General features: G+C 40.2%; 1 protein-coding gene across 2 annotated transcripts in view; it reads left to right on the plus strand.

The window, feature by feature from the left end:
• The window catches only part of Shprh (SNF2 histone linker PHD RING helicase), a 73732-nt gene that overhangs the window by 48801 nt on the left and 10878 nt on the right, over positions 1–14053 (plus strand). For both annotated transcript variants that reach the window (XM_006227639.4, NM_001107470.1), the window contains one exon: positions 1907–2095. In XM_006227639.4, coding sequence (XP_006227701.1) covers positions 1907–2095 — 189 coding nt within the window. The remainder of the gene's footprint in view (positions 1–1906; positions 2096–14053) is intronic.

A 14053-nucleotide genomic window follows, 5' to 3' on the forward strand; every position in this document is an offset into this window, starting at 1 on the left:
TGGACTCTGACCCCATAGGTAGCAATGAATATCCTAGTAAGAGCACCAGTGGAAGGGGAAGCCCTGGGTCCTGCTAAGACTGAACCCCCAGTGAACTAGTCTATGGGGGGAGGGCGGCAATGGGGGGAGGGTTGGGAGGGGAACACCCATAAGGAAGGGGAGGGGGGAGGGGGATGTTTGCCCGGAAACCGGGAAAGGGAATAACACTCGAAATGTATATAAGAAATACTTAAGTTAATAAAAAAAAAAAAAAAAAAAAGAAAAGCCGTCGTGTGATTTTGCCACATAAACATATTTGGTAATTGAACAGAGTATCACGAGTTTAGTAGTACAGAGGCACAGTCATGTTGCTCCTGATAACAGTAAAGTCTCAGATCCCAGCTTTAAAGTACAGACAGCTCCTGCTAAAGGAATTCAGTGTGATTTTTCCCCCTGGTTTAGAGCCTGGAAGAAGTGAGCAGTATGTGTTAGCATAGAGCCTGCAAACATGGTGGCCCACTTTTAGTCCAATGAGAATGTTTTTCTCTCTGACTGTGACTTACTCCTGCTGGGCGGTAAATCAGCATTGGATTGCTTTTCAACATTTACAGAGAAAGATATTCTCAAAAGAGACTGTAAATCTTAAAAGGAGAGCTCAGCAAGATAAAAGTATGTAATAGTGTCGTATAATAATATCTGAGTTAAGTAAAAGCAGCACTGTTAAGGGAGGGATTGAGCCTTGGGGTTGTTTAGTGGGTTTGTGTGTGCCGAGCATGCAGTTAGCCCTGGGTCCAGGCTTTAGCACAAAAGCAGCAGAGAGGTAGAGTCGGATTGGGTCAGAATAATGTCCATTTACATTTAGCTTTACTGAGATTCATTCACTTGTCTCTGAAGTTTTATTTTGTCTTATTATAGTTTTGACATTATCTTCATATACATTGTTTTATCGATTTTTAGTATTTCCATGGTTTTAGTGGTGAAACTGCATTTGTATAGTACCGTGCTGTCGGGCTCTGTCCTGTGTTTCTGCTGACGCTGTTAGAGATGCTGCCATTTGTTCTCAGCCAGTTTACTGAGTGTCCTGTTAGTCGGGCTGCTCTCGCAGCTCAGTCATCTCTTCCTGCTGTGAAAAGAGGTGGACCTGTCTTGCTCTGTACCTTATGAAGTGAATTTCTGTGAGTCACAAAAGTCCTGTATGGCATAGAAAGTGTCATACATTTCCAGTGTCGTTTGAGGTCCACGGGGTACTCAATTGGTCTGAAGATTCTGGTCTAAGCAAGAAAAGTGTTCCCCAATTGAAACAAAATAAACTTCTTTTTTAGAAACTGTTTTAAAGGCACAGTGTCTACCCCAATTTCTTCTGCCCCACATTTGAATTGTTTTCTAAAGAAATTCCTGGACCCATTTCAGAGTTCCCTGTCTCTTTCAGTGCAAATACAGACGTGTCCAAATCCAGGGAAAAAACAAGCTGAGAGCCTAAGACCCATTGCCACAAAGCAGTAAATTAAGATAAATGGTCTCATTCAAAACAAATCTGAAATATCTTACTTTCTGGATAAATGTGTTAGCAACTGAAACTGTAAATATGTTGGTAAATTAAGTAGCAATGAGTATATTATCTCCACATTGAAGTTCTCAATTCTTCATTATCTGCTGTAGAGTACTAAAGGAGTAATCTGATGTTTGCTTTAAATCTGAAACGAGAACATTAGCTTCTGATAAAATAATGACAGTTGACTATTAAGATAAATGAAGCTGAAAATTATGAAAACATATTTCTCTTAGACTAAAAATAATTGGACAGGGTGTCTTGCCGTGCAGTACTTAGGAATTGCAGTTGTAAGTCAGCTCTCCCTGTTTATGTTTATGTATAGGTAGGTCTCAATGACCCATTTTCACCAAGGTGTGCTGTGTATTTTTTTTCCAGTGGGCAGTGCTGACCTGCGGACACTGCTTCTGTAATGAATGCACTTCAATTATAATTGAACAATACAGTGTGGGATCCCATCGAAGCTCCATTAAGTGTGCTATCTGCCGCCAGACCACATCACACAAAGAAGTCTCCTATGTCTTCACTTCAGAGAAGGCAAACCAAGAGGATGATATCCCTGTGAAGGTATGGTAGGTCAAGAACGTGCACAATCAGCAATGCCACAGCGATTAGTATCTAACCAAGTAAAGCATTAAAGAAAGTTGGCACAGCGAGTGTAGAAACCACTGTTCAGTATATCCACACTAGCTGGGGACTTCAGCCTTATCACCTGCTTCCTTGAGGGAGAGAGCGCAGCATATGCTACCTAATACCGTTAGCTACAGCTGTACCGGATGTAAAGTTCTGCCTTTCCCTGAAATGTATGCTGTTACTTTTCACGTCAGTCAGCTTCAGACAGGAGTATACCTCAGTGCTCGAATACTCGGTTAGCATGCTCAAGATACTGGGTTTACTCTTTAAATTGAAAAGGGGGTTTTTAAATCCAAATATATAGTTGTTAAAGTTTGGTTTTTTGTTTGTTTGTTTTTTAAAGCTTTCTACTTATTTAGTCTAAACCAAGAGAAAATAGATGGGTCCTTGGCATTAGCTGATTGTTACAGGGATGACACAGTATGCTTTAAAACTCTGTGGACTGACATTTCAGACGACAGATAAAATTGAGTTTATATCCTTAACTTTTACATGTTTTATTCAGAATCAAAAATTACTAATTCAGGGTACAAATAGGGTCCACTGGACTTTCTACCCCAAATGTGTTCACTTATTAAAAAACCCTTACTAGGGGTTTTCGTTGCTTATTTTTCTTACATGTGCTTTTACATATCTTTCTAATCAGACTTGGTCAAAAGGTAAATTTACATGTAAATTTAATAGGCGGGAGGGGGGGAGGCAGCTGTACAGAGAAGACAATGGCAATACTAATGCTTAGGCAGGAAGTACAGTCTTCCTCAATGGTTACTCCCTCTGGGCTCTTGACACTCTTAGATTTTAAGAATGTGTTTCTGAGTAGATTGAGGGCAAGTTGAAATTACTGACAGAGGTAGGTATTTATTAGAGTGTTATCCCTCCTAAGAAACCAACAGTTCGGCTAAAGGTTTGGTAGTTGCTTTTCGAGTAAACTTTAAAGTGTGAGTCACATTGCTGTTCCCAGAATTGAAGTGACTTTCCATTCATTCTCTCCACGCATACTTAACATATTGGTGCACTGTGCCCCGGGATTGGTCTAGGCCTTGTGGATGCAGTACACAGTCAAGACATGGTTGCTGTTCCCATTTATCTTATAGTTTGGTAGTAGGAATGTAGAAGAGCTTGAATTACAGCAAAAAGTAAAGACATTAAACAATGATATTTTGTAATTATGATAAATACTACAAAATTAAAGACAACCTGACCTTTCTGAGGGAATGACTTTTAAGCAACAGGATGTAAACAATAAGTAGATTGGCCAACATGGGAAGAGGTAGAACTGATCTTGCTGAAAGGATATTCCCAGACTGAAAAAGAACTCACAGTATGTGAACAGACCAAGATAGACAAGCCTCATACAGAAATGAGTGGCTGCAAAGCAGTGGGCAAAACTGAAAATCAAAGGAAGGGCAAATGAGGCAGGCACTCGGGCTCTAAGTCTCACCAAGATCTTCCTTGCTACAGTCTACAGAATCAGTTAAGAGGGATAGAAAAGAACACACGTGGGAAAAATTTAGATGTATTCAGGAGACCACAACAGTTGTGTAGAAGCTTTAGGTTAGTGACAGTGGAGTTGGAAAAAGGTAGGTATGTTCCAGGGATGCTAATATAACCAGCATTGGCAGGTATAGCACAGGAGACACCCTGGATTCTGGTGTGAAAAATCAGACTGCTGATAAATCAAGACTTGTAACCACAGAGGCAAGTATAGAAAGACACTACTCTGTTGTCTAATTGTATGCAAGATAAAAGAATCTAAAGCACGTTTAAGCTCCAATAAAAAAATAAACAGGAGTCAGTGAGAGGACACAGCAGGAAAAGGCACTTGCTGTCTAGCCTAACAACCTGAGCTCTATCCTGAGACCTGCATGGTGGAAGGAGAGAACAGATTCCCCAAGTTGTCCTCTGTCCATATGTGCACTGTAGCATGCATGTGTGCACACATGCACACACTCAAAAATAAAAAGATAACCTCAAGATAGGAAAAAAAACCTAATCCGTAATGGTAGACTCTTGAAAAACAGAGTATTAGCTTATAAAGTAGAGATCTTAATGAATCCAAATAGTTATAGGTTGGGCTGTTGAGCAAACTAACTGTAAGGGTATGTGTGTCTTTATCTGGAATGGGATAGTTTAGGTGAGGTAAAGGAACATGATGCTAGATAAGACTTGAATGTATATATAGACAGCATACAATGAGTCTCAATCTGAGGTATATATTGATTTTAAATTAGGTACCCAAGTGCTGAACAAATGAAAGACGGTGTTACTAAATGATACCAAGGAAAGAGTTAGAGGGGAACTGAGTCTCCCGAGGATAGTGAGAATGCAAATTTATTTGTCTTTGGGACTAAAGAAAGGAAATATTGATGCTCAGAACACAAAGGAAAATAAGCATTTTATATTTAAAAGGGTTCCCAAGAAAGTAGTATGATCAGAGGACAGCTAGGCTCTAGTAACAGTGAGAAAGAACAATGTTTCCACAAGTTTAAAGCAATAATCTATCTACATATGTGTGGTGACAGTGATAATGGTCTTAAGGCACTTATTCTGCCAATAAAACATCCAAGATGGTAAGGAGGTAAATGGGAGGGTGGATACACTCATGTGAGCTGTAAGGAGGTAAACGAAGGGTAGATACACTCGTGTGAACTGTAAGGAGGTAAACGGGAGGGTGGATACACTGTGTGAGCTGTAAGGAGGTAAACAGGAGAGTGGATACATTGTGTGAGCTGTAAGGAGGTAAACAGGAGGGTGGATACACTGTGTGAGCTGTAAGGAGGTAAACAGGAGAGTGGATACATTGTGTGAGCTGTAAGGAGGTAAACGGATACACTGTGTGAGCTGTAGTACAGTTTGGGAAGGGTTAAGTGAGGAAAGGATCATGACCTAAGACTAATGTAGTCTGTCTCTGAATTTCTTGGATGAATGTGTTATAAAATTATTTGTTAAGAAGTTGCAAAGTGGGGCTGGAAAGATGGCTCAGCTGTTAAAGGCTAGGCTCACAACCAAAAATATAAGATGTTGCAAAATGAGGTGTGTGATTGGAGCAACCCAGAGGCCAACCTTGAGGCTTTGTGGTCAGTGTTCTACTCCTAGAATTGTCCTTCCCGGTCCCTTCCACTTTCTCCATACTTTTGTATTTCTTTCCCTCTTCTCCTACAGGTGCTATCAGTTTTCTTTTCTCTCTCTGCTTTTAGCTGCCGGTTTGCCCACAGCCACAAATGGTGCTGGTGGATAAGATGAGGCAGCTCACACTTACACAGTGAAAACAGTAATGACAGCACCAGGAGCCAATATGCAGCCAAACTCTTGCCGGCCTTGTGCTGGGAGGTTTAGCAGGAGGTTGGTGTAGCTGCCAGTAAAGTGCGCAGCTGTGGCAGAGTCACTGACCCATCAGCCCAAACACCTGTCTGTGTGTGACAGCTTTCCTCTGCACAGTCCAGTTACGTCTGCAGCCCTGTTGGGAAGGAGATGTCAGTGCTTAAATACTGCTAAGTTCTCTTGCTGCTGCATGTCTTTCATGGCTGTCCGAACACATGTATTAAACTGTCTTATTTAGAAAACTAAAAGCTAGAGACTTTAGTAAAGATAGTTTTTCCTACCATTAACACAAACATGCTTATATTTCTTTTTTTATTAAGCATGACTAAATATTTTATGTATTAGATAGGCCAGTCTCATCCTCTTCCACTTTCTCACTTTAATTCTTACCACATTTGTGTTTGTTTCTGTCTGCTTCTTCTGTCACCATTTGTGTCTGCCACTTCTGCCTGTTTTTACCTGTCACCTCTTTGACTCTGTCACATTTATACTCTACTGTCTGTCACTCCATCTTTCAAACATCTGCTTAATACGTTTTTAGAGTCTATCCTACTTTTCAGACTTGGTCCCTACAACTTCTAAACCTGAAGATTCTTTTATTGTCAAATTTTGGTACTTAATAAACAATATGAATATGTAAGTTTCTATATCCTTAAAGTTTCTTCATTTCACTCTTAAGTATTCATACAAGAATTTTGTACATAGCAGACAATATGACAGCATAATAATGCTTAATCCTGTAACTTGAGATCATATAAAAGATATTCAGAGAATGCAAAACTGGTAATAAATAGCCTTTGTTATTTTGTTTCTAATGATATTTTTGGAAATAGGAGATTTCACAGTATAAGGCATGCTGTGGATTAAACATAGACATAAGATATTGAGCTCACCAGTATCCCTTTGGTGTATACACTTAAATAAAAATTGTATCATCTGTAGCAACAGAGATAGTATTCCTAAGTGACCTTGGAACCTACTGGGCATGTTACAAAGTAAACAAAATTCCCCTTGCAAGTTCTGACAACTGCAAGGCACTTTGGATGTGGTGAAGTAGGCCTCCTGGCAGAACATAGTGCCGTGTGGCCGTGCCATGTGGCCTGTGTTTGGCAGGGTTTCGTACAAGCACTTCTGCTGGTGTAAACCCAGCCCTGATACTGAACAGGATTCTAAGTATATAAGTTTCTACTCACTGCAAAATATTAAGCATAGATAGACACAGCCAAACAGCTCCCTTGCCAGCCACCCACCACACTTGTACTATTACTTCATCATCCTACATTCTGAGTACCTCATAGTTAGCCAGTGTGCTTTAGAAATTGGCTTTTCAGACTCTGTCTCAATGAGATTGGCCTCATTGAAGATGGGTTATGATTCAGGATCTTTGGTTTTAACAAAGCATATCTACTAAGAGAAGTCTCATACAACTTTGTAGAGAAAATACTGTATTTATATTCCTATTCCAAGACAGTCAGTATAGCAATAAGGTTTATAGAATTCTGGGTATATCATCACACTGTGTTTTTTTTTCTTCCCCCTCCCCTCAAGTTATCAAAAGTTGGCTTGTTCATACTTTCAAACATGTAATTAAACATCTGGGTAGAAAAAACTAATTAAAAATTGTGAGTTTGGGGTTGGGGATTTGGCTCAGTGGTAGAGCGCTTAAGGCCCTGGGTTCGGTCCCCAGCTCCGAGAAAAAAAAAAAATTGTGAGTTTGCTTAAAGTGAGTATACAATAACTTCATAAATCAAATCTATACCTAATTGTATTTAAATGTGTGGATCTAAATATCTATATGAGCTATCATGTATATTATCATACATCAGTGTTAACTGATAAATTGAAAATGGTACTGATGTTTTTGTTTAAATAGTATAAGTAGATGAAATTCTAATTGTCAAAAAGAAAGTTTCTGTTCGATGTCCCAGTTAACAGTTATAGTTCTGAATAGTCAGTTTGTAGTCATGCTGAAGGTTGGCCATGCCATACAACAAATTGGACACACAATAGAGACTGAAGATGTAAAGTATAAATTACTTTTATCTAATTATCTCTTTGCAAAACATAGTCCTACTTCTGTCTTAGTTAGGGTGTTATCGCTATGAAGAGACACCATGACCAAGGTTATACTTAAAAAGGACAATATTTAATTGGGGCTGGCTTACAAGTTCAGAGGTTCAGTCCATTATCATCAAGGTTGGGAGCATGGCAGCTGGAGAAAGAGCCGAGAGTTCTGCGTTTTGATAGGAAGGCAGCCAGCAGGAGAGTTACTCTTCCTTACTGGGTAAAGATTTAGCACTAGGAGCCCTCAAAGCCCACCTCCACAGCAGCACACGTCATCCAACAAGGCCACACCTCCTAATAGTAGGACTTTTCACGGGCCAAGCATATTCAAGTACCACAGTCCTTGGACTGTTAACACTGTTAGAATGTAAAGAGGCATTGTTCTTGAGGTTCTCTACCCTATCCTAAGCATTACACCTGCACGCAATAGGCACTCAGTAAATATGTGCCTGGATGTTATAAAATATCTCTTTGATCCCAATGTGATTGTTAGCTTTTTTACAGATAGTAACTTATGTCTGAAATAATTCTGCAAATCGTGTTAAAAACTGGATCATGACTGTGAGGCCTCACGTATAAAAGACCGCACCCAGCCTAGAGAGAGTCTCCATTGTGCTTTGTGACCTGACACATAAATGGGTGAGGAAGCCAGCAGTCCTTCCTGCCTGTGCTTGAGACTTCTCCTGCTTTGTGAGTCAGTCAGACAAGCTTCAAAACATGACTGCTCTGCTTCTTGCAGCAGCATGGGTTTTACCTTTGTGAACAGGGGTGAACAGAGAGACATGACAGCTCAGTACCAGGAAAGAGCTAGCCTATTCCAAATGGAAAAGTACAGGGTGAAAGTCAAAAATACCAAAATAGGAGCTGACTTTCTCCTGCACCATCATGAGAGCATTCCTGTGCAAGTTACAAACCTCTAAGGGAAGCTATGGAAAAATATATTACCATGCAGTACCGTCGCAGTTGTTCAAATTACTCACTAGAGAACATCTTTTTCCTAATCGTGTACTAGAGGAAACTAAGCTGTCAATATGTCATCATTGAAATTACATTTCTCAGAGGAAACTTTCAAAAACAGCCTTAAGAATGTTTAATTCTCATATATATAAATTTTCAAAAATCACTCCAGGTAATGACTTCAAGAATAAAATGTTTCTGTGCTGTGAATGCCCCATATCTAGTAAAGGTAATCTTACCCTCTGAGCTAGGTACATATTGGGCATCCATGGGCAGTGAGGGTTCTGTACGTACAATGGCCTGTAGAAGGAGGTAGTGTGTTGGTCCAGAGGCAGCTCACTGTAGTATATGGACACGTGGTAATATCACTGGAGTAGTGCATTAAAAATCCTAGAAATATAGACCTCCCACTTCTTCCCCTAAAACCCAATTTATGGTTGATTAAAAAATACAGGAAGATAGTTCTTAGATGTTTACTAAAAATAATAAAATAATGGAAAAATAAGCATCTTGAAGATGTCATAAAGTAAAAACTGGTGTTTACCCCCATTCTTATTTTACTCTATTACTCTAGAGTAATATAAAATAAAATATTATTCTCACTTCACTCTAATAATGTGAATCATTTCTGATTTTAGTTTCAGGGATAGCCTGTATGACCATCAATACATATAAGTTTTTTCTAGCTGTGGTCAGAATCCACTGACTTTTCTCTTTAAAATATAAAGAAATTTGTATAAGTATTCTTCTGCCTTCTTCCTGTTGAGTATGTTTAATTTTTTAAATAGATTTGTATATATGTGTGTGTGTTTAAGATTTATTTTATGTATGTGAGTACACTGTCGCTGTCTTCAGACACACCAAAAGAGAGCATCAGATCCCATTACAGATGGTTGTGAACCACCATGTGGTTGCTAGAAATTGAACTTAGGACCTCTGGAAGAGCAGTCAGTGCTCTTACTATAATTTGCTGATAGCCATGTTTTATTATATAAGTACAGATATATCTATATGCAGAAAAGAATAGTAGCACGTGCAGTGTTATAATGTAAATTTTGTCATCATAGGATCAAGTAGAAAGATTAAAGTTACACATCAAAGAGTATCTAACTAGTCTTATACCACTGAGCTTTGCCTTCAGATAGGTTTTCGGGACATTAGGTGTGTAATGGGATTCTTCTAACATTGGTTATATGAATGTATAATGTATTTGATCATTTTCAACCCCAATCCTCTCTTGTCCTCCCCATGCCTACTCATCCCCTTCATAGAATTGTCTAAGCACCCAAATCTAATTTTCTTTCTAATTACTTTCTGTTTTCTAAGGCAACCTTACTCAGTATTTATCCATGAAACCATCATTAACATTCTTCATTCTCTGTGTTAGACAGCTTCAATAAATTTTGCCAAAAAATATGAATGACCAGTTTTAGAGTTCTTAGCTTTTTAATCATGAATTCATTTTGCCTTTACTCTAAAGTGATATTTCCTCTACACTAGAACTTGACTAGATGTGTTGCTTATATACTACACTCTACATTTATTTTACATGCATGAAATATCTATTAATATGTAATAGGTATAAAATCTTTAAAAATATGACTTCCTTATTTACGTAAGTAGTCCAAACACAAATGTCATTTTTTTGTTTGCTAACAGATCGTGTTGTCTTTCTCTGGTGTACTTTAGAACTTTTAACCTATAAGTCTACAGGTGGAGTTAGTAGAGTCATTGGAATCCCTAAGTGGGAGGTGAGGGGGAATAGACCTCAAACTCACACACGTATTTCTCCCTTCCTCCTTCCTTCCCTTCCTCTCTCCCTCCCCCCTTCTTTCCTTTCCTCTCCCTTATGCCCCTCTCCCCCTTTCTCTATCTTTGTCTTGTCTCTGAGTCTTTCTCCCTCTTCTACTCCTTACCTCTCTCCTCCACCCCACTCTCTTAACCCCACCCTGGTGATGTAAACAAAAAGACTAGGTACAATGGGCTATGCTACGTGCAATGAGCTCACTGTTGAGCATCACGAATTGGCATGCCCTACTTCCAACTGTGAACCCCACGTTATTTACATTTATTTGAAGTTATTAAAAATACAAAGCAGTGATTTTTTTTTGTTTGAGTAATTTTATTTATTCAAATCAATTCGAGTAGTCTGTTGATACTGCAGGAGGAGATCTTGAATGTCTTCCACTTCCTTGCCTCTCTTTTTATAAGGGATCTCAGCAGATAGGAGCAGATGTGAAGGAACCAGAGTTAAGTCAACTATGATGTGTCTTTCCACTCCATGTATGTGGTGGTTTGAATATGTTTGGCCCGGGGAGTGGCACTATTTGGAGGTGTGGCCTTGTTGGAGTAGGTGTGTCATTGTGGGTGTGGGCTTTAAGACCCTTATCCTTGTTTCCTGGAAGCCAGTCTTCTGCTAGTAACCTCCGATGAAGATGTAGGACTCTCAGCTCCTCCTGCACCATGCCTGCCTGGACACTGCCATGCTCCCGCCTTGATGATAATGGACTGAACCTCTGAACCTGTAAGCCAGCCCCAATTAAATGTTTTTAAGTTATCTTGGTCATGGTGTCTGTTCACAGCACTAAAGAAGTTGGTATCAGGGACTAGGGTATTGCTGTGATAGGCCTGACCAAGCTTTTGCTCAGTAGAATGCGGATTTGGGGACTTTGGATTTGGGAAGCTATGGAATGCTTTAAATGGGGCTTAATGAGCCATGCTAATAGGAATATAGAAGACTGTGTTGCTATGAGTGATTTGAACGGTTTGAACTGTGCAGACCTGGCCCAAGAGGTTTCAGTGGAGAACTTCAGTATGTAGCCTCGAGGGTTTTTTGGTGATACTTTGATGAAGAACATGGCTTCCTTTTGCCATTGTCTGAAGAGTCTGCCTGAGGCTATGGTGAAGAGACTCAGATTAATTGCCCTGACAAAGGAAGTCTCAAAAGTGCCCATCATAGACTGTGTTTTCTGGTTAAACCACATAAAGAGCATTTTGAATAAGCATAGCAGGCTGATAAAGGAAAAATATAAAACATTTTGAGTATTAAAGGGACACAGCTGAATCCTGTGTTCAAGGATATTAAATTGAATTAAGGAATCGATAATCTTGGTGCAAGATCCCAACCAGCTCAGTTCAGGTACAGGCATGGTGGTGCATACTGTAATCCCAGGAGACAGAACCATGCAGATATCTGAGTTCAAGGTCAACTTACAGAGCAAGTTCCAGGAGAGCCAAGCTTAGTCAGTGAGGGAGTTGGAACACAGAAAGCTGGTGATATAGAAAAAGGGGGGCCATGTTCCAACCTGAGCAAGCAGCAGAACATGGCAGCTTCGGCCATGTGGCCCTGGCTTTAGAGTCAAGAATAGAAGGGACTATTGGGGCAATTGATGCTGGTGAGCTGGAGCTGAGGAATTAGCAGTGATTAAGAAGAGACCAGCATCACTGTGACAGGCCATGGAAGGCCGTTGGTGAAAGTGCATCCTAAGTTGCAGTTGACAGACCAGGACTCAAAGGGTCATGCAAAAGACTTGAGGTTTGGCACCATGAAGAGAGCCTATGAGCCTGTTGGTGAAGCCTAGTTGCAGCAGAAGACCCCAGCATATTGGAGATGCCAGTACCATGGCCTGACCACCAAGAACAGCAGCAGTGGAGTGAGGTCAACCAGACCCTAGATTGCTACAGATTAAAGATCTGGAAAAGTGATGTCAGCCCTTTAGAGGACCCCAGAAGATCATGTATGGAACAAGAAGCTATAAAGTTGACGTTGACTTGGAGACTCCCAAGATGTTAGAGATGCCAGAGCTCTTGGATACCTGCTGAGGAAAGCTGCTAATGGGGAGTGGAACCAGCCCAGGAGGAAGAAGTTTGTTGCAGTCAACACAGAAGAAAAAGGAGTTGAAGATGTGAAGAATGCTTTGATATCAGACATGCAGATGCAGAGTTTGGAGTTTGCCCAGCTGGTTTCCTGTATTTCTTTGGGGATCACAGTTTAGTGATTACATGAATCTCAGAAGAGACTGAACTTTGGACTTCTAATGTTATTGAGACTGCTACAGACTATGGGGACTTTTGAAGTTACACTAAATGTTGTACATTATGTTATGTTTAGGTATGGCCTGCATAGAGTCATAGGCGTGAACAAGCCTATAGGGGCCAAGGAGTGGAATGTAGTGGTTTTAATATATTTGGCTCAGGGAGTGGCATAGTTTGAGGTGTAGCTTTGGAGTAGGTGTGTCACTGTGGGTGTGGGCTATATAAGACCTTAGCTGCCTGGAAGCCAGTATTCTGCTAGTAACCTCAGAGGAAGATGTAGAACTCTCAGCTCCTCCTGCACCATGCCTGCCTGGACACTGCCATGCTCCCGTCTTGATGATAATGGACTGAACCTCTGAACCTGTAAGCCAGCCCCAATTAAATGTTGTCCTTTATTAGACTTGCCTGGGTCATGGTGTCTGTTCACAGCAGTAAAACCCTAACTAAGACACTGCATAAAGATTTTTTTGGGGGGCTGGGGATTTAGCTCAGTGGTAGAGCGCTTACCTAGGAACCGCAAGACCCTGGGTTCGGTCCCCAGCTCCGAAAAAAAGAACCAAAAAAAAAAAAAAAAAGATTTTTGTTTTGTTTTGTTTTGTTTACTATCCTTGCATTCTTCTCTCCACAGAGCACCTTATCCCAGAATTCCATTAGTATAGCAGTTTTATTCTAGATGAGCAAGGATGGCCAAACTTCTAAGCCAGACACTCTCTCATTGCATTTTTGTTATAATTCTATTAGTCCACTAAACATGTGGCAGGAAACACTGTTCTTTCAATCCTTTCAGCACGGTAAACATTTTAACTCAGAATTTAAATTCTTAAGAGTTTTGCAGGAAGAATGTATAACTATGACGTTCTAATCTGATTAAAGTAAGTCATACCTATTAGAATAAGAATCTGCTGACATTTATGATTTAGAGATATGCTACTACATGTCATCTAGGCCAAATTTCATAGGAAATTCCCTTTGTTAGACTTTGATGCTGATATATTTTTGTTAATTTTTTTATATGTTTTACTTTCTGCCAAAAATGTAGTTTATTCTCTATTACACTTAATAGAAAGGTTTGAGGCCATTTCTTTATTATTAACCATGTTACTATTTTGCCTGCTGACTTCATGTCTTGAGTGGAAAACAGAAGCAGACGCTATGAGCATAATATCTAAAGCTTTTGTCTCATCCCAGTTCATGGAAGCATTACTCGTTCACAGCAGCCGAGACATAGAATCAGCCCAAGTGTCCACACTCATGACTGGATTAAGGAAATGCAGTACCATTGCTAGGAAGATGGCTCAGTGGTTACAGTGCATGCCACACATGAGGGCCATAGCTCAGATTCTCAGAACCCCCACACATGCCAGGTGGGCATGGCAACTTGCCTGATTCCAGCCTTGGAGGGTAGAGAGGGGATTCCCTGAGGAAGTTGGCTTTCTCAGTGTGCTCTGGATCTGACTGTGAGATGTGCATCCACACTTGCAGAGATGATTGTGTTAGTACTTTTCTGTGCCCTTT

This window comes from Rattus norvegicus, chromosome 1 (assembly GCF_036323735.1).
Source record: "Rattus norvegicus strain BN/NHsdMcwi chromosome 1, GRCr8, whole genome shotgun sequence".
NCBI classification, from domain to species: Eukaryota; Metazoa; Chordata; class Mammalia; order Rodentia; family Muridae; genus Rattus; species Rattus norvegicus.